The sequence below is a fragment of the Haliotis rufescens genome, unplaced genomic scaffold, assembly GCF_023055435.1.
Source record: "Haliotis rufescens isolate VD_foot unplaced genomic scaffold, xgHalRufe1.0.p SCAF_15, whole genome shotgun sequence".
Lineage (NCBI taxonomy): Eukaryota > Metazoa > Mollusca > Gastropoda > Lepetellida > Haliotidae > Haliotis > Haliotis rufescens.
In genome coordinates, this window is record NW_025963835.1 from 33617305 (window position 1) to 33642757 (window position 25453).

The window sequence follows — 25453 nt, forward strand, 5'->3', positions numbered from 1 at the left end:
ACAGCGAGTTACGTAATGCCAATGTTACCACCCTTCCCCTCGACATCACCGAGAACAGCGAGTTACGTAATGCCAATGTTACCACCCTTCCCCTCGACATCACCGAGAACAGCGAGTTACGTAATGCAAATGTTACTACAGTATCAAGGATTGTTCACTAGCCAATATATTAGCAAATATCGCCATGGGCGCTTATCAGAGCGGGGCGCTTATTACGTTGAATACGGTATATGTTTTCGTTTTGAGTCTACAAGTCCGAACTTGCTGTTTCTATTTCCAGGAGATTAAATGTTGACAAACAGACATTTCATCTTTTATTTTGTATTAGTTGGTTATAATGAAAAACAAAAAAAACTTCATAAAAATAATTCATTACCGGTAGTTTTTTTGTTTTTTTAGGATATAGATCTTAATTTCTATTATTTACAATTTCTTACAAATAGTGATGATAAAATCCCAATGCCCAAATGTTTTTTAGTGTCAAAGTAATTTTTTTTGTTTTCCTATTTCAGGATCTATTTGTCGGTCAGTCTTAAAAACCATCCAAACATTAATAATAGTAATTCCTTTGTTTACCCGGAGAGCACAGCTTGTCCTGAAGTGGACCATGTGATGGTCCTGCCTTGAAATAACATCCACGTGACAAATGTATTGTGATACATGTTAAAATACTATTGATATATATAATGTACCAGCATCAGCAACAAAGGGAGGCAATTTAGGTACCGCCATCAGCACAGCCTAAGTTAGTCTGTCACACAGATCCTAAAACAAATATATCCAATATAGCCCATGCAAGTCTATAATAGTGGGCATGCCTAGATTACAGAGGTATCAGAAAATACTGAAAATGAAGATAGTCTCTGGGCGCCTTTTTATTATATTTTATTATTGTAATTTAACAACTGTAAAATATGTTCATTTCAGAGACTAGATATTAGTCTAAGCCTCAGTACATCAGCCATGCTAGCCGGAACAACACATTCTGCAGCAGCACTAGTGGTGTTCAGGCGTCACTTCTAAAATCATCCCCAATCATCACTGAAGCAAACAACCAATAACAAATATTTTGGGTATTTTGTCACAGATAATATCAAATATTTTGGGTATGTTTGTCACAGATAATATCAAATATTTTTACAAACACCATAGTCAAAACGTTTTCTACGTGACTGGTTCAATTCAATCACTGTTAAAAGTCAAAGGTGGTCCTGAGGCCCTTGAGTGAGTGAGTGAGTGAGTGAGTGAGTGAGTGAGTGAGTGAGTGAGTGAGTGAGTGAGTGAGTGAGTGAGTGAGTGAGTGAGTGAGTGAGTGAGTGAGTGAGTGAGCGAGCGAGCGAGCGAGCGAGGTTTAACATTGCTTTTAGCAATATTCCAGCAATATCACGGTAGGGGACACCAGAAATGGGCTTCACACATTGTACCCATGTGGGGAATCGACCCTGGGTCTTTGGCGTGACAAGCAAACGCTTTAACCACAAGGCTACCCCACTGTCTCTGAGGCCCTTGAGGTGTGATTCTAAATCTCTAACTTCTAAACTCGGGGTTATGACAAGGATCTGCATTCTTTCATGGTTCATTTCCAGCACTGCTAATCATGACTGATCATAAGAAATCCTAACACAGTACAACACAGATAGCCTGATAGTATTTTACTGAAGATTAATTGAATGTCTGCCGATTGGATGATGTGTGGCACTAACTAATCATGCTAACTGCGACAACCCAACAAACCAGTGGTCAAAAGAATGAGCATCAATCCATGAGGTTCAATGACACAATTAGCATGTAGACAGGTTCTTCCTGTTCTGGGAGTGTCCATACAAACCAGCCATTGTGACCGGTCAATCACCATCTCAGTCAGCCGTTATGACAGACATGAAATACCAATGGACAATATGAAGTCTACATTGTTTATACTGTTACTTATTAGACAATCTGTGCCAAAACCTTTTGAGGCTACTAGTCCAAACATGGCTCTAAGCATCACTTTCAGGCAATTTTAGTGTTATTATATTGACATTATTTATATTGCGTTAACAAATACTGTGTTATATCAATAGCGTGTACTTGATCACATGATCATGACAGACCACACACAGAGTATTCAGCCTAATCTAAGTTCCTGGATGATATTCATTCTCTTTCCTTCCAGACACTGAAGGCTAGAATCAGCTCTATATCCAGCCATCACATCACAATGGGACACCCTGCATCATATCAACGTCCACCAGAATACATGCCGTACACAGGAAATATGATCACTGACATGACCAGCATGACCAGGCATGACCAGGCTACATCATACTGATATGCATTCAGAATCAATATTTTATTAATTTCTACTTTTAGAAAAAAAAGTCATGTTTGCTAGTGCTAGGATACTGATCTTGAAAGGTTTTCACAGGGCGATATAGGTGTTTATCACACTTGGTGTGTATGTATTCATAAGGTACTCATGGATTATTCCATGTCTGCAAAACATGGACACAAATCTCTGAACACCAACTCAAGGAAACCAATGCCAATACAGACATTTCCCATAGCGTCAGTGGGATAATGCCACATTATTCACAAAGTGTCCGCGCACTATTAGAAAGTGAAGACACTGACACACATTCACGACGCATGACCCTGACAGACCAAGAATCATTATCACGGGTCTGAGATTCAAACCAAGGACCTGCAAATCCTGGCACAACTAAGGGACACAACTATGCACAGTGAATTACAATAATAATAATAATAACTACAGATTTATAAAGCGCTGGTATCCAGTTCGAAGAAAGTAGGACTGGTGCCTTTGTTCATAGTCTGCCTATGAATTGCTTGTAGAAAACTGGATCTGTATCATCAAGAAAATATGATTTAACTTTCTAACCCTTTTACACGCTGGATATCACATTAGAACCCCCAGACCACATTTTACCAGTCTCTATCAGTGAAGATTTACAGATAAAGCTTGGCAAGGAAGTGAATCAAGCAGTGGTAAGAACTACTATTACGAAACACAGTATCACTTGCAACCTCCTGGTCACACAGATATACCTTAACACAGTCGCGTGGCGCACAAGGGATCAACAGCATTAAACTCTTTCAATATAGCCCCTACTGTGTCAGTTTTTAGTACAAGCCTTGTACCTCGACAGATGTTGGTTGTTTAACGCTGCAGTCACCAATGCTCTATCCATATCGCTTCAGTTTCTATATAATAAGAGTCTGGACCAGACAAACCATTAGCTGATATTCTGAGTAATGTTCCCCACCATTGATGACCTGCCATCAACAAAGTAGCTGAGTCTGATCAACGGGACTAGTCATGGACACGAGTCTGCTAGTCAGAGACTAGAGTGAGTGAGGGAGTAGGACTTGGAGTTATATAACGGTGTGTCAGCTTGATGTGGGAGGAAAGCCCGAAGTGATGCAGGTCTCAGATGTTTACCACTTCGGTGAAACGCACGAGCACGGGTATGGTGCTGACAAACCTAGAAACATAATCGGGGTGAACCGGGACTCGAACCCACAATCATAGGTTTCTGGCGTCCCCAAGGGACGCAACTCTGCACAGCGAATTGCTGTGCTTTAGACGACTGGGCCACCTGTGCCCCCTTCTGAGACTAGGGATCATTTCTATAAAATAGTTAATTTATCCCAAATCTATGCATTTTGCATAAGCTACAAGTCCGATTCATTAAGACGCATCTTATGACATGCATAGGTTACTCCTACAGGTTACCAAGGATATGTTCTAACCTGGAGACCCATCGGGGTTAGAACTAAACTCAAGCTTTCCCAGCCCCCGTTAAGATGCCCCAGTAATGTTAAAAACAGAGAAATTTGGGAATTTGTACTAGCCAGCGGGCTAGTGTCAAGTTCTAAACCTGCCCACATGTTGAATGATCTTTACCAAAACTACAAGCAAACCTGTGACCTTGCCGTAGCCATGGACAAATGGTTCAGGTTATAGTTGAAAACTGCTTGACAATCTGAGTCAGCTATAGTTTAGCAGTACAAACACAAAGTAATGGTTGCTAGCGTGAGCATCGACTCCCCAATACGGTGTGATAGCATATTAGCCACATTCCAGCTGCGAGTTGGCCACCCACTATCGGCCGTTGCTACCCTCCGATCACATGTTAGTCACCAAGTATGACATGCACTGGAGTCACTTCAAGGAAGTCAAATGCTATTTTACTATGGTGCAGCAATACGGTTGACTATGATGGTAATATGCTTGCAAATCTACCAGCGCCTAACAGGCGGCATCGGTTGTATATTCCCAAGAGAGGTAAAAAAGAGGTGACCAGAGTAAAATTGTGGAAGCATGAGCATGCTATTGGGTGTAGATACGGGGCAATATATGCACTGGGATTTATCCACCATTTTCATCTAAGTGGCAAAAGGCATGCAAATCGGAATTTTTTTTCTTCTTAAGTTCAGAGGTATTTTAACATGGTATTTTGAGATTGTATAGAATGCAATAATATTCAGCTAAACATTAAAATCTCGTCCTATCTTTTGGTCCTGTTATCAGTGAAATACAGAAATTCTCTGCAACCTATAAAATCAGCTATATCAAAATAAATTGGAAAATTCTTATTTCCATTTGGGAATAGTTAATGACACTTGCTGCAGACTTGGGGCTGAATATCGGCATCTGAGCAGGTCAAAATAAATTCCTATTCAATATTATGATATAAGGATTGCATCAAAGGGGGCTGTAGACATTCTTATTACCGGACCAGACAAGTCAATGGTCCATAAAATGAGCAATGATTCAAATTGACACAAATCCTGCAGATCACAGGTGACAATTTCTTGACAGTCGCCACTCTGATCATATTCAGCAACTGCTGTGACCCCTTGACCTGCATCCTGTTACTGATGTAGAAATAGCTCCCATCATAACTTGCTAACGGCTTACAGAGGCCCTCCCCTCCCCTTGAATACCTACAAAGGGGTTCCGACCACCCTCTGTTCCAACTGATAAAAAATAAACCCTACTTGAACATGTTGAATAGACACAAACAGTGTTCATTGTAGAAACTAGAGTGAGTGAGTGAGTTTGATTTTACGCCGCTTTTAGGAATATACCAGCAATATCACGGCAGGGGGACACCACCAATGGGCTTCACACATTGTACCCATGTGGGCAACTGAACCTGGGTCTTCGGCATGACGAACGAAAACTTTAACCACTAGGCTACCCGACCGCCCCTTAGAAACTTGAAAAACGGGCTCAGTGACCCAACCTTTGTAAGAAATGGGGACATTTGATAAAACCAAGGGACACGCGCATATTCAAAATAATTCAGTCGTTTTTCCCTTTCGTCAGCTTTCGTTTCTCAGACGCCATGACAATTTCATGGTCACATTTGACAGGGATACCAGATCAAAAAATGAAAGCTTAAAGACAATTGGACCCAGAAATCCAAACTTGTTACACTGCAACGATCAATTCATTTGGAACATATCTCTAAACCTATCGTTACTGAATGTTAACTGTTTTGTTTGTTTGTTACTTAACGCCGCACTCAGCAATATTCTAGCTATATGACGGCGGTCTGCAAGTAATCGAGTCTGGACCAGACAATCCAGTGATTGACAACATGAGGATCGATCCACGCAATTGGGATCGATGACATACATCAACCATGTCAGCGAGCCTGACCACCCGATTCCATTAGTCACCTCTTATGGCAAGCATTGGTTGCTGAAGACCTATTCTACCCTGGATCATCACGGGTAAGTAAATACTTATCACTCAAGAAGTGAGAAGTGAGATGGCTCACACTGATTAACTCATCAGCCCTGTAGTCTGAGTGATACATGGTACATCATGTGTCAGTCACAAGACCTGGGAGATGCTGACCTGACAGGGGTTAACACTGTCCCACACAGATTAACCCATCAGCCCTATGTAGTCAGCAATGCATATACATCTATATGCTCACACATAGCGTAACTGTACCTGCCGACGTGTTTGTCTTTCCACCCGATCAGCTGTCGTCTTATCCTCCACACTAACACTGACCCCGGGCCACTGATCAGTATTGACACACGGCATACTCTGCATAATCATCATAACAGACGAGGGATTGTTACATGACAATCACTGAACACTAGCATCCAAACACAAGAACCTGTTATGGCTTATCATATTACAACTATTCCAGTAAACATGGTAAAGTGGTCATATACATGAATCAACTGTAAAATAAACATACCATTCATTTTGTTTTACGCCGCTTTTAGCAATATTCCAGCAACATCACGGCGGGGGACACCAGAAATGGGCTTCACACATTGTACCCATGTTGGGAATCGAACCTGGGTCTTTGTGAATATTCTGGGTTTGATATTGTTGTATTACATGACCTACCGTCCACAGCTTTGAACAGTCCTTCAGTTATACATACCAATGTGTCAGCTTCGGGAGACAGGAAAACACAAAGTTACGGAGGTGGCATGTGTTGGACGTGACCATGAACAAGTGATGGGGTTAACAAACCAAGGATCACATGGCAAATCCTGGATTTGAACCCGTGACCAGCAGTTCCTAGCAGTAAAGGGAGAAAACTCTGAATAGCCCATAACTGCACTTACACCAATGACAATTGTGAAATATGGTCTCATCCAAAATTAAGACAGTATGTCCAAAATAATAAACATGTGCATGTTACATGTTTCACATTAACAGTGGCTAAATGCACCCAACACATACAGGCAGGGAAGGTATCAACTCATTTAGGGTTTTTTACATACATGTTTGGATGAGTTTACTTGATAACCATAATTCATTCTAAAATTATCAATGGTCACATTGACCAACTGAGGAAAACGTGAAGAAAAACTACTCAATAGATAAACATGACTAACTCTACTAACATCAGTACTTGCACCCTGAAATTATGTCACTGATAATGTGTAGATCATTCTGTAGGGACACAAGTCAACCAATTATCACAAACCTTAGTCTGCTAAACAGGTTTCCATCCACTTAAGCACTGGCAGCTGTGAAAAGGACACTTAAGCAGTTTAAATACTCCAAAACAAGTACTGAACAGCAAGCCTTTCTATAGTCTAGACTCCTTATCAATCCACATACTCCATATAGATATACTACAATCATGACAAAGACTATTCAAACCATACACACAAAACTGCTTTTGTTCCAAAGTACCTTCTCAAATATAACCGACAAAACTATTTTTATATTGGTTCTGTGTTTTCGTTTCCATTGAGCATTTGTTGAGATGATTGACAGGTTTATGCACTTGACTAGTCACATCTAATACGATCAAGCTCATTATTTCAATCACTGATACAATACTAACAATGCCTTGTTACTGTCTCCCTGCCTGAGGGCCCATCTCACTGACCATTAAACCCTGGTGGGTGGGGCTACAGGGGTCAAGGAGCTGTTGCCCAGCACACTGGCTACATACTATGGACATGTATCATGAAGTCAGAGCTCCAGATAACTATTTGAGCAATTGAGTTTTTACTCTAGGGTTTTTATTTTAATTGGGTTATTACATTTTTCATTTGGTAATCAATATTTTTTCACTCATCTATTCATCACTCTATTGTTTTTTCCCCAAAATTAGTGAACATTTTAAGCTTTGAAAAAAAGGAAATAATGTTTAAGATGTATATAACTGTTCTAAATATATATCAGCTAGACTCAGAGTAAATTAGCTCGTAATTGTGCTTAGGAAATTAGCTCTTTTGAACGCATGCTGAAAATTGGTATTTACGCGAATTGTTTTTATACATTTGAGGTTTTCATTTAATGCATGCATTTCTGTACGCAAGTTAATTGAAAATAATTGGGTTTTGTACACTATTTTAGGGTATTTTATGCAAATACGCTTCTTATCTGTAGCTCTGTGAAGTGCATTGACATGAATAATATTGGAAGGACTCTTGTAAAAAAAATGTCTTAAGCCATGAAACAATGCTGTTTCCCATACATCTTAGATGATATGATACACCCTGTAGGCTACCAGTGAAAGTGCCACTCATATACTTGGTATAGTAACAATCTCTATTCTTTACATTTAGATAAAGACATTATTTGACCTCTGAAATATTTAGTATTTTCATTTCCGATGACTTAATACTCATAAGCACCAGAATAAAACCTAAGTATAGCCCAACCCTTCTATCATATGTGAGACGCAGACTGCAGATAAGCTGCGTATTTGCGTAAAATACCCGCCCATAATAATTAAAACCCAATTAGTTTCAATTAAGTTGCGTACAGAACTGCATGTATTAAATGAAAACTCAAATGTATAAAAACAGCACGCGTAAATACCGGAAGAAGCTTTTTCAGCATGCATACAAGAGCTAATTTCTGAAATACAATTATGAGTTAATATACTTTCCAAGTCAAGCCGATATAGTTAGAACAGTTATATACATCTAAATCATTATTTCCTTTGCTTTAAATACCAAAATATTTACTCATTTGGGGAAAACCCACTAGAGTGATGAATAGATGAGTTAAAAAATATTGGTTACCCAATGAAAAATGTAATAAACCAATTAAAATAGAAACGGTCAAGTAAAAACTTGATTGCTCAAAAAGTTATTTGGAGCTCTGAGACTGCTCCTCTACAACTCAACTCATCATGCTAACATAACATTTAGACCATGTTGACCAAACAGTTGGATTGTTGAACTTATTCAGAAACAATATGGTAGGTTTTCATGATCTCACTCTCTTTCATATCTGTTAAACAAAACAAGTGTTCCAATTCCTTTCTCGGTAATAATGGCAGAGCCACAATTTATACAATAAGCATGACAACAAAGCATTATTTGAACATTTAGCTCAGACTTCAAATTCATATTGTCATCACCTAATCTCTTCATCATACAAGAACACACTTGCACAAGTTTCAGTGAACAGTTAATTTCACAGTGTTCATCCTGACCAATAATTGCTACCTGTTGCCATGTACACAGAGGTAATAAAAAAAAATCTCCAGCTGCGTCACACCATACAATGTTAACAGATGGTACTTGGTGTTACCCTGCCTGGCCCTCGGCATTACAGGGGCCATGATAAAACAAAGGCTGGTTGTCTTGGAGTCAGTATACTGTATCCATGTTAAACTGTGGCATGGTATGTCAGTGGGGCTAACACAATAAAACTGGCATTAGTCCGGACTAGCACAAGCAAGCAAGTGCACACACAGACACACACTTTGCTATATAAGTGCAGTATGAGGTATTAATCTCCATTTTCATCTCAATTTAGTGCATGAAGCCATTTTGCTAAACTTCTACAATCTCACTGACGTCTTACTCTTAGGGTAATGCCCTGAACTGTTGGACTAAATTCCTTATCTCATCATGTCAAAACAGTAGGATTGTGTGGGAACATCGCACAGCATTTCCACACTGTCAGCTATTTAAACTCCTTCCTCTTCACAAATAATATTGAATATGTACAGTTATTAGGCATAAAGACTTTGGCACTTGTATTATAAACAAATATTATTGCATCTTATATTTTCACGTGATTTCACAACCTAAGTAAGAAACACCTACAATACCAATACTATGGCTGATCAACCCATGGCCCAAAGTTCCTGAAGCCAGCACAAAATGAATTTTCTTGGGATCAAAAGATACGAACTACAGTTACGAAGCAGAGTTTGAGAATAGGGTGTCCACAGTATTTTATTATTTTTTATCTATGGATAGCTTGACATGCTGAAGTGATATGAGTTATCATCATTGATGATGGTGATGACAGATCCGTTAATTTTCTGTGAAAATATAATCTATCATATATTAGAATATTATTATTGGACTCATATATACATAAACATGACAAATGTCAGTGTTTTGTGGCAATGAAACATGTACAGGGTTGTCCACATACAGACTATATATTACTGAAACATGATCACATATGGTAGGCTGACTTCAGCCACTAGATCAAAGCCTGAGTCTTGTAAATTTCAGACAAGTAACCTCAGCTCATGTGTTTGATAATTGCTTAAATAATAACACTACAATCTACTGAAAACAATGCCTAATGAAAAGTTCAGACAAGAAGAGTCAACAGTTATTAGAGTTTAACAGATGATATAGCTAACCAATCACAGCTGACACAAGACAAAATATGCTCAGACACATTCAACAGAAGAGCTAAGCACACAATGAAACTATCCAAACAATCCAAAAATTCGAAATGAAAATTTATTTGGAAGGCTTATCTTTATTATTGCCAACATCACAACATTATTATTATCATGGAGCTGACAATACATAAGCAGTTAACATCATCTCTTTTCAATACACATGCACAATATGGTTTTACAGTTGCATACATAAAAACTTATCTTACCGCCTACTTCTGAGGACATGTCTGTCTTTTGTTCTTGTATGGCATAATATATTGGCATATGTAATAAGCCTTTCACTAATATATATTTCCTTCCATGAATATATTCAAATTGAAAATAAAATTGGCTGAACGTCATTCTACCTTTGGACATGATGAAGTAACAGTACTCATCCAGCACGATTAGCCCAGCTGATGTCATTGAAAACTTCCATGCATTATAATTTTCGTCTTAGTGACCTATTTTGGTTCTGTTTTCCCATTTACTCAGAAGTGATCAGCTAATTTTACCAGCAGCACTTGATTCGCCTGTCAATTGCGACAAATATCTGCATGCAACAGTATGTTGTGTATTGACGTAATGGTGAATCGATTCTGGAATATATCTGCGTGTGACTTGTCTGGAATTAAAATGAGGAAGCAAATCGATCGTTTTATGCCGATGACATCATTGCGTGCGCATATTTTATGTACATGAAACGAGCGCTACTACATATGTTTCCAACTGTAAGAGAAAACAACAGGTTACCATTATCAAATACATTGAAACCGTCAAATAATTATGAATGATAATTTTTGCATGCTCTCTTTCATCTGACCGCCATGTTATCAGTCAAGTGACAGCAACTGTCAATGAAAAGTCCTTCTAACACGCGTGATACTCATGTGATTTCAAAAAAAAGGTACAAATATGAATAGGGCTTTTTACCTGAGATGTGTCAGAGAAAGTAATTTCCTCCAACCAACACAGATAATCGAAATTTTACGAACTTGAAGAGCAAGAACACGTATTATCCCCTTCCAATTTGAAGTTTATATTGCGCATGTCCTCACGCTGCCGGAAGTGATGCGTTTCGCATGTAGGAAGTGATGTCACTTAAATCTAATGGCGGCTCACACATGTTTCTTTGAATGAGTTGAAACGTTCAGTAAACGTGTTATCGAGACCCAACTTATTACTAGTGATTGCACCATAAACTCTATATTTCATCAGCTTTTATATACGTTTTCCTTTGGTTTTCAACAGTTGTCAACCAACTTGTAAATGACTAGGCCTTGAAGGTAAGATTAGTTTGTGCGTCCTCAATTTTGTTTTCGTTTTCCAACCATGTATGTAAAACATTATTACACACAATTATTGAGTGAATTACTCAACTGATGCCATTGTTATTTATTTATTCCCTGATAGACAACAGGGACCGGATGCAAATATCTGCATTGGGGCAAATATTTGTACAAGTATCACTTGTCCCCAGAAAGTATTTTCATGATTCAAATCACAGACGTACATACAATTTCATTCTATATACGTCTTTGTTCAAATAAAACTTTTTTCTATAAAAAAATCCAGGGGGGCAACTGACCGTCACTGAGGGCCCAAGATCAGCAGGGGCCTTTAATTGGACCCGTGAAGATTCCGGGGTACAATAGGCCTTCAGCAACCCAGGTAACTATGCTTGTCGTAAAAGGCGACTGACGGGACCGGATGGTCAGGCTCGCTGACTTGGTTGATGCATGTCCCCGATCCCAATTGCCTGGATCGATGCTCATGATATTTATCACCGGATTGTCTGGACAAGACTTGATTATTTACAGACCACCATCATATAGCTGTAATATTGCTGAGTGCGGCGTTAAACAACAAACCAATTTGGGGAATCTGCTATTCAGGGCAATGGATAAAATGTGAAGCAGATTTTGATTGGACTTCCTGACTGCTGTTCAGAGACAATGTATCATTGAATTGTATGTTATACACATTTTTATTAATGTAATTAATTAATTACAACATGATCAAGTGAACATAGTTATTGTCATCTCAAAACAGTTTCAAGTTACCGGGGGCAGAGGCGTCGCCTGGTGGTTAAAGTGTTTGCTCCTCATGCCCATAAAAAGCCTGAAAGCAGCATAAAACCATCTCTCTCTCTCTCTCTCTCTCTCTGTGTAAGTTAGTGATGTCTAACTTGATACATAAAAACATGTTCAGAAACAACAAGAATATCAACTGTCTGTAACTTTAGCTTCTATTTCAAAGCTGAGTGAAGTAAAATTCTGCCAAGTAGACTCAGCTAATAATAGTCCGTGATAATGACTCAGAAATCTCCTGAGACCCGTGAAGATTCCGGGGTAGAATAGGTCTTCAGCAACCCATGCTTGAAGATTCCGGGGTAGAATAGGTCTTCAGCAACCCATACTTGCCGTGAAGATCCGGGGTAGAATAGCTCTTCAGCAACCCATACTTGCCGTGAAGATTCCGGGGTAGAATAGGTCTTCAGCAACCCATACTTGCCGTGAAGATCCGGGGTAGAATAGGTCTTCAGCAACCCATACTTGCCGTGAAGATCCGGGGTAGAATAGGTCTTCAGCAACCCATACTTGCCGTAAAGATCCGGGGTAGAATAGGTCTTCAGCAACCCATACTTGCCGTAAAGATCCGGGGTAGAATAGGTCTTCAGCAACCCATACTTGCCGTAAGGATCCGGGGTAGAATAGCTCTTCAGCAACCCATACTTGCCGTGAAGATTCCGGGGTAGAATAGGTCTTCAGCAACCCATACTTGCCGTGAAGATTCCGGGGTAGAATAGGTCTTCAGCAACCCATACTTGCCGTGAAGATTCCGGGGTAGAATAGGTCTTCAGCAACCCATACTTGCCGTGAAGATTCCGGGGTAGAATAGGTCTTCAGCAACCCATACTTGCCGTGAAGATTCCGGGGTAGAATAGGTCTTCAGCAACCCATACTTGCCGTAAAGATCCGGGGTAGAATAGGTCTTCAGCAACCCATACTTGCCGTGAAGATTCCGGGGTAGAATAGGTCTTCAGCAACCCATACTTGCCGTAAAGATCCGGGGACTTGGACTGTATTAGTACTTAAGTTGTATATTCCAAAGCCTGAAAAGTTTACTACAGATGCTTCTTGTCACATTTCACAGATGTCTCTCAACAAATACATGCACCCTCGGAACCCCTACAGACACCAGAAGCCAAACTTCCAACTCCTGGCCAGCAAGTACCCCGAGTTTAGCAGCCATGTCGTAACGGACACGGCAGGCAAGGTGTTCTTGGACTTCAAGAACCCAGAAGATTTGCGAGTTCTCACCAAGACTTTGATGAAGGAAGACTTTGGCCTAGATGTGGAGCTGCCCCAGGATCGGCTGGTCCCAACTATCCCATTGAGACTCAATTACCTCTTGTGGGTTGAAGATATCATTGGAAGGAAGAAATCTGGTGTTAGAGGAATAGACATTGGTAAGAAATTGTTTTTGAGATATTCTTGCTGTATGCTTTATTTAGATGATTCAACAAATTGCATCCCTTGGGTGCACTAGCAACCTATCATTGTGGCTTTGAATCTTAGATTGCCGCTGATGATGTTTCTAGGAATGTCAGTTGACACTCCGAGATTTGACTGAACTACTGTTTAAAGCCTCGTTAACCCTACTCAGTTATTCTCTATGTTTGTGTCCAGATGGGAGCAAGTTCACTTTCCATACGTGGATCTTAAAGAAAGTGTCAGTGTTGTTTGTTTAAGAAATAAATGTACAATGCAACACTGCAGGGAGAATAAACCATGAGGTGCGCTGTCCAGCTACATCTATGGGGAACAACTCTGAAGAGACTTCCCTCTCAAAAATAATGTCGTCCAGTTTACGTCAGCAAGTTTCAAGGGCATGTTCAAATCTCCAGAAATGACGTCATGATATTGTTAAATAAACCATATTTCGTTTTTAATTTTTTATCATGTAGCGTTCTTATGTTTACACATAAAAACGTGTAGTATAGAGATACAAGTCATAAATGAAACAAGGAAAGTATAATCAAATGATAATGTTAAACAAAAGAGCAAAACTGTAAATCAGCGATGTTTTGGTTTCTTAAAACATATATTCACACAGTAAAAGTTGACAAGTTTAAATGTCTTGTGATAGGTTTGTGGCAGCAATGTATAAACTACTGCCTGATGTGTGCATTGTTGTCGAGCTTGATAATTCAAGTGCTGCAGTGTTTCAAGGGAGGTAATGTACACAAAGCGGAAAGTTGTCTCCCCTTACCTAAATTCATTTCTAGAGATGTATGTTGTGTGGAAAAGTAATGATTACTCCAGTGCACTTCACAGAAAGTGTCCGGATCTAGAAGGGTCTTGTTTTGAAACACAAGTGTCAGCTTGTCAGTAAGGTGTGGTCAGGAGACATCTAGAGTTTTTAACCCTTTGCCGAGCTCGACACCAGCCAGTGTCATATAACTATACACATCTGGTGCCTAGCTAGTATCAGAGGAATTAAGTCACAAACATATTGTATTCCATTGAAACCTCTTCTGTCTGGCCAAACTTGATAATGTGTTCAAGGATCCTTTGTATGATAATGTTTTCCTTTTCAGGCACCGGTTCATCTTGTGTTTATCCGTTGCTTGGCAACAAGATGAACAAATGGTCCTTCTTGGCGACAGATATTGATGCACAAAATGTCTTCTATGCCAGGAAAAATGTTGAGAAAAATAACTTGACTTCAGCAATAACAGGTTTGTCCCTCTGTGTCTTTCTTGTGTTAACATGGCTTATAAACTGCTGCTAGTTTAATTGAACAAAGAATGATTCTGTATCTGTATTTAATGTCAGGTCTGTATCTGTATTTAATGTCAGGTCTGTATCTGTATTTAATGTCAGTTCTGTATCTGTATTTAATGTCAGGTCTGTATCTGTATTTAATGTCAGGTCTGTATCTGTATTTAATGTCAGGTCTGTATCTGTATTTAATGTCAGGTCTGTATCTGTATTTAATGTCAGGTCTGTATCTGTATTTAATGTCAGGTCTGTATCTGTATTTAATGTCAGTTCTGTATCTGTATTTAATGTCAGTTCTGTATCTGTATTTAATGTCAGGTCTGTATCTGTATTTAATGTCAGTTCTGTATCTGTATTTAATGTCAGTTCTGTATCTGTATTTAATGTCAGTTCTGTATCTGTATTTAATGTCAGGTCTGTATCTGTATTTAATGTCAGGTCTGTATCTGTATTTAATGTCAGGTCTGTATCTGTATTTAATGTCAGGTCTGTATCTGTATTTAATGTCAGGTCTGTATCTGTATTTAATGTCAGGTCTGTATCTGTATTTAATGTCAGGTCTGTATCTGTATTTAATGTCAGGTCTGTATCTGTATTTAATGTCAGGTCTGTATCTGTATTTAATGTCAGTTCTGTATCTGTATTTAATGTCAGTTCTGTATCTGTATTTAATGTCAGGTCTGTATCTGTATTTAATGTCAGGTCTGTATCTGTATTTAATGTCAGTTCTGTATCTGTATTTAATGTCAGTTCTGTATCTGTATTTAATGTCAGGTCTGTATCTGTATTTAATGTCAGTTCTGTATCTGTATTTAATGTCAGGTCTGTATCTGTATTTAATGTCAGGTCTGTATCTGTATTTAATGTCAGTTCTGTATCTGTATTTAATGTCAGGTCTGTATCTGTATTTAATGTCAGGTCTGTATCTGTATTTAATGTCAGTTCTGTATCTGTATTTAATGTCAGGTCTGTATCTGTATTTAATGTCAGTTCTGTATCTGTATTTAATGTCAGGTCTGTATCTGTATTTAATGTCAGGTCTGTATCTGTATTTAATGTCAGTTCTGTATCTGTATTTAATGTCAGGTCTGTATCTGTATTTAATGTCAGGTCTGTATCTGTATTTAATGTCAGGTCTGTATCTGTATTTAATGTCAGGTCTGTATCTGTATTTAATGTCAGGTCTGTATCTGTATTTAATGTCAGGTCTGTATCTGTATTTAATGTCAGTTCTGTATCTGTATTTAATGTCAGGTCTGTATCTGTATTTAATGTCAGGTCTGTATCTGTATTTAATGTCAGTTCTGTATCTGTATTTAATGTCAGTTCTGTATCTGTATTTAATGTCAGTTCTGTATCTGTATTTAATGTCAGGTCTGTATCTGTATTTAATGTCAGGTCTGTATCTGTATTTAATGTCAGTTCTGTATCTGTATTTAATGTCAGGTCTGTATCTGTATTTAATGTCAGTTCTGTATAAGATAGGGGCAGTGGGGTAGCAAAGATGTTCAAGTGTTCACTTGAAATCACGCCGACGACCCGGGTTTGATTCCTCACATGGTACAATGTGCGAAGCCCTGCCCCATGCTTGTCGTAGCAGATGACAAAAGGGATAAGGTGGTCAGGCTCACTGACTTGGTTGATGCATGTCATCATATCCAAATCAAGAAGATTGATGCTCATGTCAGTCTCTGTCTGGTCCAGGCTCCATTATTACCAGACCGCCGTCATATAGCTGGAATATTGCTGGGTGCAGCGTTAAACAAAATACAAACATTATTCATTATATATGTCATTATTTATCTTGTAAAAAGCTATTATGTTTGTCGTAAGAGGCGACTAAAGGGATCGGGTGGTCAGGCTCGCTGACTTGGTTGATGCATTTCATTGTATCCCAATTGTGTGGATCGATGCTCATTATGTCAATCACTGGTTTGTCTGGTCCAGACTCAATTATTTACAGACCTCTATCAAATAGCTGGAATATCGCAGAATGTGGCGTTGAACAACAATCAACATGATCAATGAATCAAACAAACATTATTTATTTAAAAATGTGAAAAGAAACTATCCGGTTTACGTTTGTATCCAGCAGTGGTAGACACCATTGGTCATCTCCACCTCACAGCACAGTTGGAGTAGTGGTCTGTGTAGCATTACTAGATTTTGAATGAAAACAACTTGTCCCTCTACATTTTCACTAGTCCCTGATTAATGGACTTTTGACCACGTTTATCTCTATCTTTGACACAGCTAACGTAAAATTAAACGACTCTACCACATTTGGATACATTGTTTGTTTGTTCATCTACATATTTTATTTAAACCATAATTTACCATTAAATTGTTAACTGCAAGTGAATGAATGTTTACCACTGGTTACCTTGGTTACAGTTAAGAAAGTGACAGAAGATGCTTTGATTACTGGGGCGCTGCTGGACGAGGATTCAGACGTGACGTACGAATTCTGCATATGTAATCCGCCTTTCTTTGCGGACCACATGGAAGCACAGGCAGTGTCGACATCCCGCAGCGTGGAGCGCAGTGAGCCCTGCTCCGTGAGCACTGCCAGCCCCAAGGAGAGTATCGCCCCCGGAGGGGAGGTGATGTTTGTCAAACAGCTGATTGCTGACTCAGCAGCTCTGAGGACCAGAGTAAGGTGGGTCATTCTTAGGGGAATGTCATACCCTTATGTTACCAATCTTATTTAGTGTTAACTAGATTAATTTATTAAAGATTTTTAACAAAGTGATAATGGTTAAATATTGCTAAAAAAGATTTTTTTCAATTTGGAAATAAATAAATTAATGTCCTTATGTTATTAAATTGAAGGTATTTTGCCCTGGTGTTTAATGCAATGATGTAAGCTAAGTAAGAATTTGATTTTTTCTGCTTGCGGTCATGGTGGAAGAAATATTGTGGACATGTAATCTGACTGCTTTGTTTGTGAGGGAACCCATCTTCCCGAGGCAAGACAGTTAACTGACTATAAAAGTCCAGTTTCCACCCTTGCCGAACTAGGCTGGTATTATGGAGTTACATTTTGGCTGGACTAACAAGTCTGTGCATAGTCCAATCAAAATCGCACAACGAAATCGACATCCGGTGAGTGAACTGTCGTGCAGATTTTGGTGGATTGAATGATTTGCAAAGCATGTTCACCTCCAACTTAACAGATGTTTTCCAAGTCTTTTCATGTTTTTTATCAATTTGCTCACATGATTTGATGCACTTCGCGATGAAAGACCCGTATTATCACAATATAGATCTTGATTATCGATTAGATCATCTTGACTGGGCGCCGCCATTTTGGTGGAATCTGATTGGTCCATAGGAGAGGCTTAGAAGGGACATAACTCGTAATAGCCACTGGTGGCGCTGCGATTGACCCCAGGAATTCCAGCCTAGTTGAGCAAGGGTGGAAACTTGACTATTTAAATCAGTTAACTCCCTTGCCTCCCGGAGACAGAGGGAACCATGACATGCATACCTGTTATGTGGCCTCAGTTGATGATGACTTGTTGCAGAGTGTACACATCAATGCTGGGCAAGAAAACCAGCATACCCCCCCTGAAGGAGGAGCTTCGCAAACTACAGGTGGGTGAGTGTTGATTGGTGGGAAAGAATTTCGTGTGATTTTAGATGTTGATTGATGGAGGGGGTACAGGTGGGTGTTGATTGATGGGAGGGGGTACAGGTGGGTTTTGATTGATGGAAGGGGGTACAGGTGGGTGTTGATTGGTGGGAGGGGGTACACAGGTGGGTGTTGATTGGTGGGAGGGGGTACAGGTGGAAGTTGATTGGTGGAGGGGGTACAGGTGGGTGTTGATTGGGGGAGGGGGTACAGGTGGGTGTTGATTGGTGGGAGGGGTTTCAGGTGGGTGTTGATTGGGGGAGGGGTACAGGTGGGTGTTGATTGGTGGGAGGGGGTACAGGTGGAAGTTGATTGGTGGAGGGGGTACAGGTGGGTGTTGATTGGGGGAGGGAGTACAGGTGGGTGTTGATTGGTGGGAGGGGGTACAGGTGGGTGTTGATTGGGGGAGGGGGTACAGGTGGGTGTTGATTGGTGGGAGGGGTTTCAGGTGGGTGTTGATTGGGGGAGGGGTACAGGTGGAAGTTGATTGGTGGAGGGGGTACAGGTGGGTGTTGATTGCGGGAGGGGGTACAGGTGGGTGTTGATTGGTGGAGGGGGTACAGGTGGGTGTTGATTGGTGGGAGGGGGTACAGGTGGGTGTTGATTGGGGGAGGGGGTACAGGTGGGTGTTGATTGGTGGAGGGGGTACAGGTGGGTGTTGATTGGTGGGAGGGGTACAGGTGGGTGTTGATTGGTGGAGGGGGTACAGGTGGGTGTTGATTGGGAGAGGGGGTACAGGTGGGTGTTGATTGGTGGAGGGGTACAGGTGTATGGTGATTAGGGGAGGGGGTACAGGTGGATGTTGATTGGTGGGAGGGGGTACAGGTGGGTGTTGATTGGTGGGAGGGGTACAGGTGGGTGTTGATTGGTGGAGGGGGTACAGGTGGGTGTTGATTGGGAGAGGGGGTACAGGTGGGTGTTGATTGGTGGAGGGGTACAGGTGTATGGTGATTAGGGGAGGGGGTACAGGTAGATGTTGATTGGTGGGAGGGGGTACAGGTGGGTGTTGATTGGTGGGAGGGGGGCTACTGGTGCGTGTTGATTGGTGGAGGGGGTACAGGTGGGTGTTGATTGGTGGGAGGGGTACAGGTGGGTGTTGATTGGTGGAGGGGGTACAGGTGGGTGTTGATTGGGAGAGGGGGTACAGGTGGGTGTTGATTGGTGGAGGGGTACAGGTGTATGGTGATTAGGGGAGGGGGTACAGGTAGATGTTGATTGGTGGGAGGGGGTACAGGTGGGTGTTGATTGGTGGGAAGGGGGCTAGTTGTGGGTGTTGATTGGTGGGAGGGGTACAGGTGGGTGTCCATGTTTTATGTCAGAATGCATATTAATCATTCAGTAAATGTAGCTATTTCAATTACAGGTTCCAAAATATGCCACTACAGAGTTTTGTCAGGGGAAGACAATGCGGTGGGGCATCGCCTGGTCATTTGATGAAAGTGTCGTGTTTCCAGTAAGTGCTGCTCAGCGATTCTAAGGCATGCTTGTCTCCCTGTGGGGATTCCAGAGGAGAACAGGTCCCAAGTACCCCATGCTTTTCTCCCTGTGGCGATTCCAGGGCAGAACAGGTCCCCAGTACCCTATGAGTTTCTCCCTGTGGGGATTCATGGGCAGAACAGGTCCCAAGTACCCCATGCTTTTCTCCCTGTGGGGATTCCAGGGCAGAACAGGTCCCCAGTACCCCATGCTTGTCTCCCTGTGGGGATTCCAGGGCAGAACAGGTCCCAAGTACCCCATGCTTTTCTCCCTTTTGGGATTCCAGGGCAGAACAGGTCCCAAGTACCCCATGCTTGTCTCCCTGTGGGGATTCCAGGGCAGAACAGGTCCCAAGTACCCCATGCTTGTCTCCCTGTGGGGATTCCAGGGCAGAACAGGTCCCCAGTACCCCATGCCTGCCCCTTGTGTTATACTCTGCATGCTTGAAGCTTTGTGTCATGCTGGCTTCCCAGGTGTCTCTGGATCCTAAGGGGCGGTGAGGTAGTCAAGTGCTTAATACATTCACTCATCACGCTGAAGACCCGGGTTCGATTTCCTACATGGGTGAAGCCCATTTCTTGTGCCCCCCCCCCCCCCCCCCCCCCACCCCCCTATGATATTGCTGGAATACATTAAAAGCGGCATAAAACCATACTCACTCACTCACTCAAAGGATCTATACAAAAAAAAAGATTTACAAACATGTATTATTTTGTTCTTTTGTTCCTTTGTTCTAAATAATATGGTGTTCAAAATTCAAGATTTAATTCCTGAAAATCAGGCAACTCAACCTTGCAAATTGGGAGTGGGTAACTAGTGGGGAGTGTAATGAGGGAGATGTGGAGCCTGTTTGTGTAGGGGGACCACAGAGACTGGCCTGGTCAGCTGTCATGGGGAGTGTAATGAGGGAGGTGTGGAGCCTGTTTGTGTAGGGGGACCACAGAGACTGGCCTGGTCAGCTGTCATGGGGAGTGTAATGAGGGAGATGTGGAGCCTGTTTGTGTAGGGGGACCACATAGACTGGCCTGGTCAGCTGTCTTGGGGAGTGTAATGAGAGAGGTGTGAAGCCTGTTTGTGTAGGGGGACCACAGAGACTGGCCTGGTCAGCTGTCATGGGGAGTGTAATGAGGGAGGTGTGAAGCCTGTTTGTGTAGGGGGACCACAGAGACTGGCCTGGTCAGCTGTCTTGGGGAGTGTCATGAGGGAGGTGTGAAGCCTGTTTGTGTAGGGGGACCACAGAGACTGGCCTGGTCAGCTGTCTTGGGGAGTGTAATGAGGGAGGTGTGAAGCCTGTTTGTGTAGGGGGACCACAGAGACTGGCCTGGTCAGCTGTCTTGGGGAGTGTCATGAGGGAGGTGTGAAGCCTGTTTGTGTAGGGGGACCACAGAGACTGGCCTGGTCAGCTGTCTTGGGGAGTGTCATGAGGGAGGTGTGAAGCCTGTTTGTGTAGGGGGACCACAGAGACTGGCCTGGTCAGCTGTCTTGGGGAGTGTTATGAGGGAGGTGTGAAGCCTGTTTGTGTAGGGGGACCACAGAGACTGGCCTGGTCAGCTGTCTTGGGGAGTGTAATGAGGGAGGTGTGAAGCCTGTTTGTGTAGGGGGACCACAGAGACTGGCCTGGTCAGCTGTCTTGGGGAGTATTATGAGGGAGGTGTGAAGCCTGTTTGTGTAGGGGGACCACAGAGACTGGCCTGGTCAGCTGTCTAGGGGAGTGTAATGAGGGAGGTGTGAAGCCTGTTTGTGTAGGGGGACAACAGAGACTGGCCTGGTCAGCTGTCTTGGGGAGTGTTATGAGGGAGGTGTGAAGCCTGTTTGTGTAGGGGGACCACAGAGACTGGCCTGGTCAGCTGTCTTGGGGAGTGTAATGAGGGAGGTGTGAAGCCTGTTTGTGTAGGGGGACCACAGAGACTGGCCTGGTCAGCTGTCTTGGGGAGTATTATGAGGGAGGTGTGAAGCCTGTTTGTGTAGGGGGACCACAGAGACTGGCCTGGTCAGCTGTCTAGGGGAGTGTAATGAGGGAGGTGTGAAGCCTGTTTGTGTAGGGGGACAACAGAGACTGGCCTGGTCAGCTGTCATTGGTTGTCATTACAGAAGTCCGCCTTCCAATCCTCCAAGAATGAGAAGCCCCCTCTGTCGTACATCGTGCCGTTCGCAGCTGGTGGCTCCATCTATGATGTGCCACATCTGACACAGCATATCAAGACTCTACTCAATGAACTTCAGGTGACTTTGCATCATGTCCTTCTAGGATCCCTAAGTCAAGGATCTTAAAATCTAGGATCTGAAAATGTAGAATCTGTGTATCAAGGATCTGAAAATGTAGAATCTGTGTATCAAGGATCTGAAATTGTAGGATCTTTAAATCAAGGATCTGAAAATGTAGGATCTTTAAATCAAGGATCTGTGTATCAAGGATCTGAAAATGTAGGATCTTTAAATCAAGGATCTGAAAATGTAGGATCTGTAAATCAAGGATCTGTAAATCAAGGATCTGAAAATGTAGGATCTGTAAAATATCTTTTCTTGCTTAAAGTTCATATTTAGTCTTCTGAGTTGCTGTATGTGAGGCAAAGACAAAGGTGTCTTTTGGAAGATGGTGAACATCATATTTAGAAGTGGCATTTTCATGTGTGCTGAGTTCAAGGTCGTGAGCAAGAGACGTTATGTGCTAGAAAAGTGATACGAGAGATGGGTAATGATTGCATCAAATATTATGATCTTCTCATCATGATGATGTGATCTTGCAGCTTAAATATGAAAACAGTTACTTTAGTAGTGATATAATGTGGTTGATATATGGCCTATACAATGTTGATGTTTATGCTTGCTTATTTTGGGGCGATTTTGAGGGATCACTTTTTGCATTGACATGATAACAGTTATGTAGTCCACCTTCAGTCATAATGTCTCCATGGGTCTGTAGGGGCGGTCGGGTAGCCTTGTGGTTAAAGCATTAGCTCATAACGCCGAAGACCCATTTTGATTCCCGACATTGGTACAATTTGTGAAGCCCATTTCTGGTGTCTTCGCCGTGATATTGCTGGAATATTGCTAAAAGCGGCGTAAAATCAAACTCACTCACTCACTCTAGTTTCTAAAATGAACACTGTTTGTGTCTATTCTATTCTACTCTATTGTGTCTAAACCTTACTCACTCACTCACTTACTTATTCTGATTAATGATTGCTTTTCGAGCTGTTAATAATGTCGCTAAAGTAAACTTGATGTTGTTTGAACAGATTCAGCACAGGGAAAAGAAATGTCACAAGGGCTTCTCCAGCCTTGCAGTAGTAGCATACGACAACACCTGGTCCAACCAGAGACGGAAACGTCGACTGAAGCTGCGAGAAGGGGCAGACAACTCTACCGGCATCACGGCCGATACCTCTGTCGTGACAGACAAGCTTGGTGAAGAGTTGAAGGAAAGTGGGAAGGGAGATAACTCCGGGTTGGAGGTGAAGGGAGACGACTCTGGATTGGAGGTGAAGGGAGACAACTCCGGCTTGGAGGTGAAGGGAGACAACTCTGGGTTGGAGGTGAAGGGAGATGACTCCGGGTTGGAGGTGAAGGGAGACGACTCTGGGTTGGAGGTGAAGGGGGACGAATCGGGGTTAGAGGTTAAGGGAGGTGATGATAGTGGCTCTCTCAATGTCAGCGGTGACATGGATGTGGACGGTAGTGTGGATGATTCTGAACAGAGGAAGAGGAAAGCACCGGAAACTCTGCTGGAAGAATCAGGTGAAAGCAAAAGGATCAAAGTTATGGAAGACACAGAAGTTGTTGTGAAAAACATTGAAACTGAATTAGTTGATAACAGCAAATCACAAGATTGTGATATAAACAGATCAGGACCTGATGGCTCGATGAAATCCAAACCTGATGACACAAGTAATGTGGCAGATGTGAAGAAACCAACCCCTTCAGATCTGGCAAAGTCTGGCAAGAAGCGGTATATCCTTAAGTGCGACGTGAACTTGAAGAAGCCGGCTGGGCATCCGGAGGTGACGCTGGAGATGGTTTGGCGCGACGGAGACAGACGCGAGCTGATGCATCAGGTGATGCAGTACTTGAAGAACAAGCTGAAGCCGCCATGTTGACGGACTTGATGCATGTGGGTACACACCTCAAAATATGGACTCACCGATTTGGTCATAGACATGATTCATGTCATCAGTGCTTTGCATCTAAGTCTGGGCACCAGGCAGCCGAGGTAGATGCCCTACGTCTCTCTGCTCTGTCAAACCAGCTCTTGGTGTCCCGTCATGATTTGACCTCAGTACTGCACGAAGACCCATGAAGACCCATGGAGACCTCCCTGAACCCCTTGTTGCCTCACTCACCCTGTAGGGTAATGTAGCTCACTATTTCATGGCAGAGCACACTGAGCAGCATACATATCTCGTCTGCACAAGTGGTACCATGGTTACCTTGATACATACAATGTACAATCAGACCTGGATATAACAAAGTTGTATACAGCAAATAAATGTTATAACGAACAAGAAGTGGTATATGTTTGCCTCACTCACCCTGTAGGGTAATGTAGCTGACGGTTTCATGGCATAGCACACTGTGCAGCACACATATCTAGTCTGCACAAGTGGTACCATGGTCACCTTACATACAATTGCGTGGATCGATTATCATGATGTCAATCACAGGATTGTCTGGTCCAGACTCCATTATTTACAGACCGCTGTCATATAGCTGGAATATTGCTGAGTGCGGCGTCAAACAACAACAAACAACAACAACATACCATCAGACCTGGATATAACAAAGTTGTATACAGCAAATAAATGTTATAACGAACAAGAAGTGGTATATGTTTGCCTCACTCCCTCTGTAGGGTAATGTAGCTCACTATTTCATGGCATAGCACACTGTGAGGTGAAATGGGGTTTAACGTCGCGTCCAAGATTATTGCACTTATATAGCGACGTGCATGCACATGTATATGTTTGTGTGTGGCTGCTTGTACTAGTCCGGACTGATGCCGATTTATAGTGCTAGCCCACTGAGATACCATGCCACAGTTTAACATGAATACCCAACTCAGACACAGTATACTGACTCTGAGCCGACCAGTCCTTGTTTTAGCCCCTTAATGCCGAGCGCCAGACAGGGTAACAACAAGTACCATCTTTTAACGTCTTTTGGTGCATAGCACACTGTGCAGCACACATATCTAGTCTTCACAGGTGGTACCATGGTTACCTTGATACATACAATCAGAGCTGAATATAACCAAGTTGTATAAAGCAAATAAATGTTATAACGAACCAGAAGTGGTATACAGTAAAATACGGTTATAACAAACTCGAAGGGACCAATGATTTTAATTCGTAATAACCGTAGCTCGTTATAAGCATACATACAGCATATATGCAACAAATGTTTGGGACTAAAAAGTA

At 41.9% G+C, this 25453-nt stretch overlaps 2 protein-coding genes across 3 annotated transcripts in view; one reads left to right on the forward strand and one right to left on the reverse strand.

Annotated features, from left to right (window-relative positions):
* LOC124132070 (lissencephaly-1 homolog A-like) overlaps nt 1–11201 on the reverse strand; it is a 63519-nt gene extending 52318 nt beyond the window's left edge. The window contains exon 1 of the mRNA XM_046495701.2: nt 11076–11201. The gene's annotated coding sequence lies outside the window, so the exon portion shown is untranslated. The remainder of the gene's footprint in view (nt 1–11075) is intronic.
* A 24-nt stretch (nt 11202–11225) lies between these two features.
* On the forward strand, nt 11226–24538 carry LOC124132071 (RNA N6-adenosine-methyltransferase mettl16-like). Of its 2 annotated transcripts, XM_046495703.2 has the most exons (9): nt 11226–11428; nt 11718–11813; nt 13299–13614; nt 14746–14886; nt 17324–17588; nt 18457–18526; nt 19927–20016; nt 22131–22262; nt 23279–24538. In XM_046495703.2, the coding sequence occupies exons 3-9, from the start codon at nt 13299–13301 to the stop codon at nt 24134–24136; spliced, it is 1872 nt and encodes a 623-aa protein (XP_046351659.2). In that variant the 5' UTR covers nt 11226–11428; nt 11718–11813; the 3' UTR covers nt 24137–24538. The 2 variants fall into 2 exon arrangements, with proteins under 2 accessions (XP_046351659.2, XP_046351658.2); XM_046495702.2 differs by lacking the exon at nt 11718–11813.
* The last annotated feature ends 915 nt before the right edge of the window (nt 24539–25453 follow it).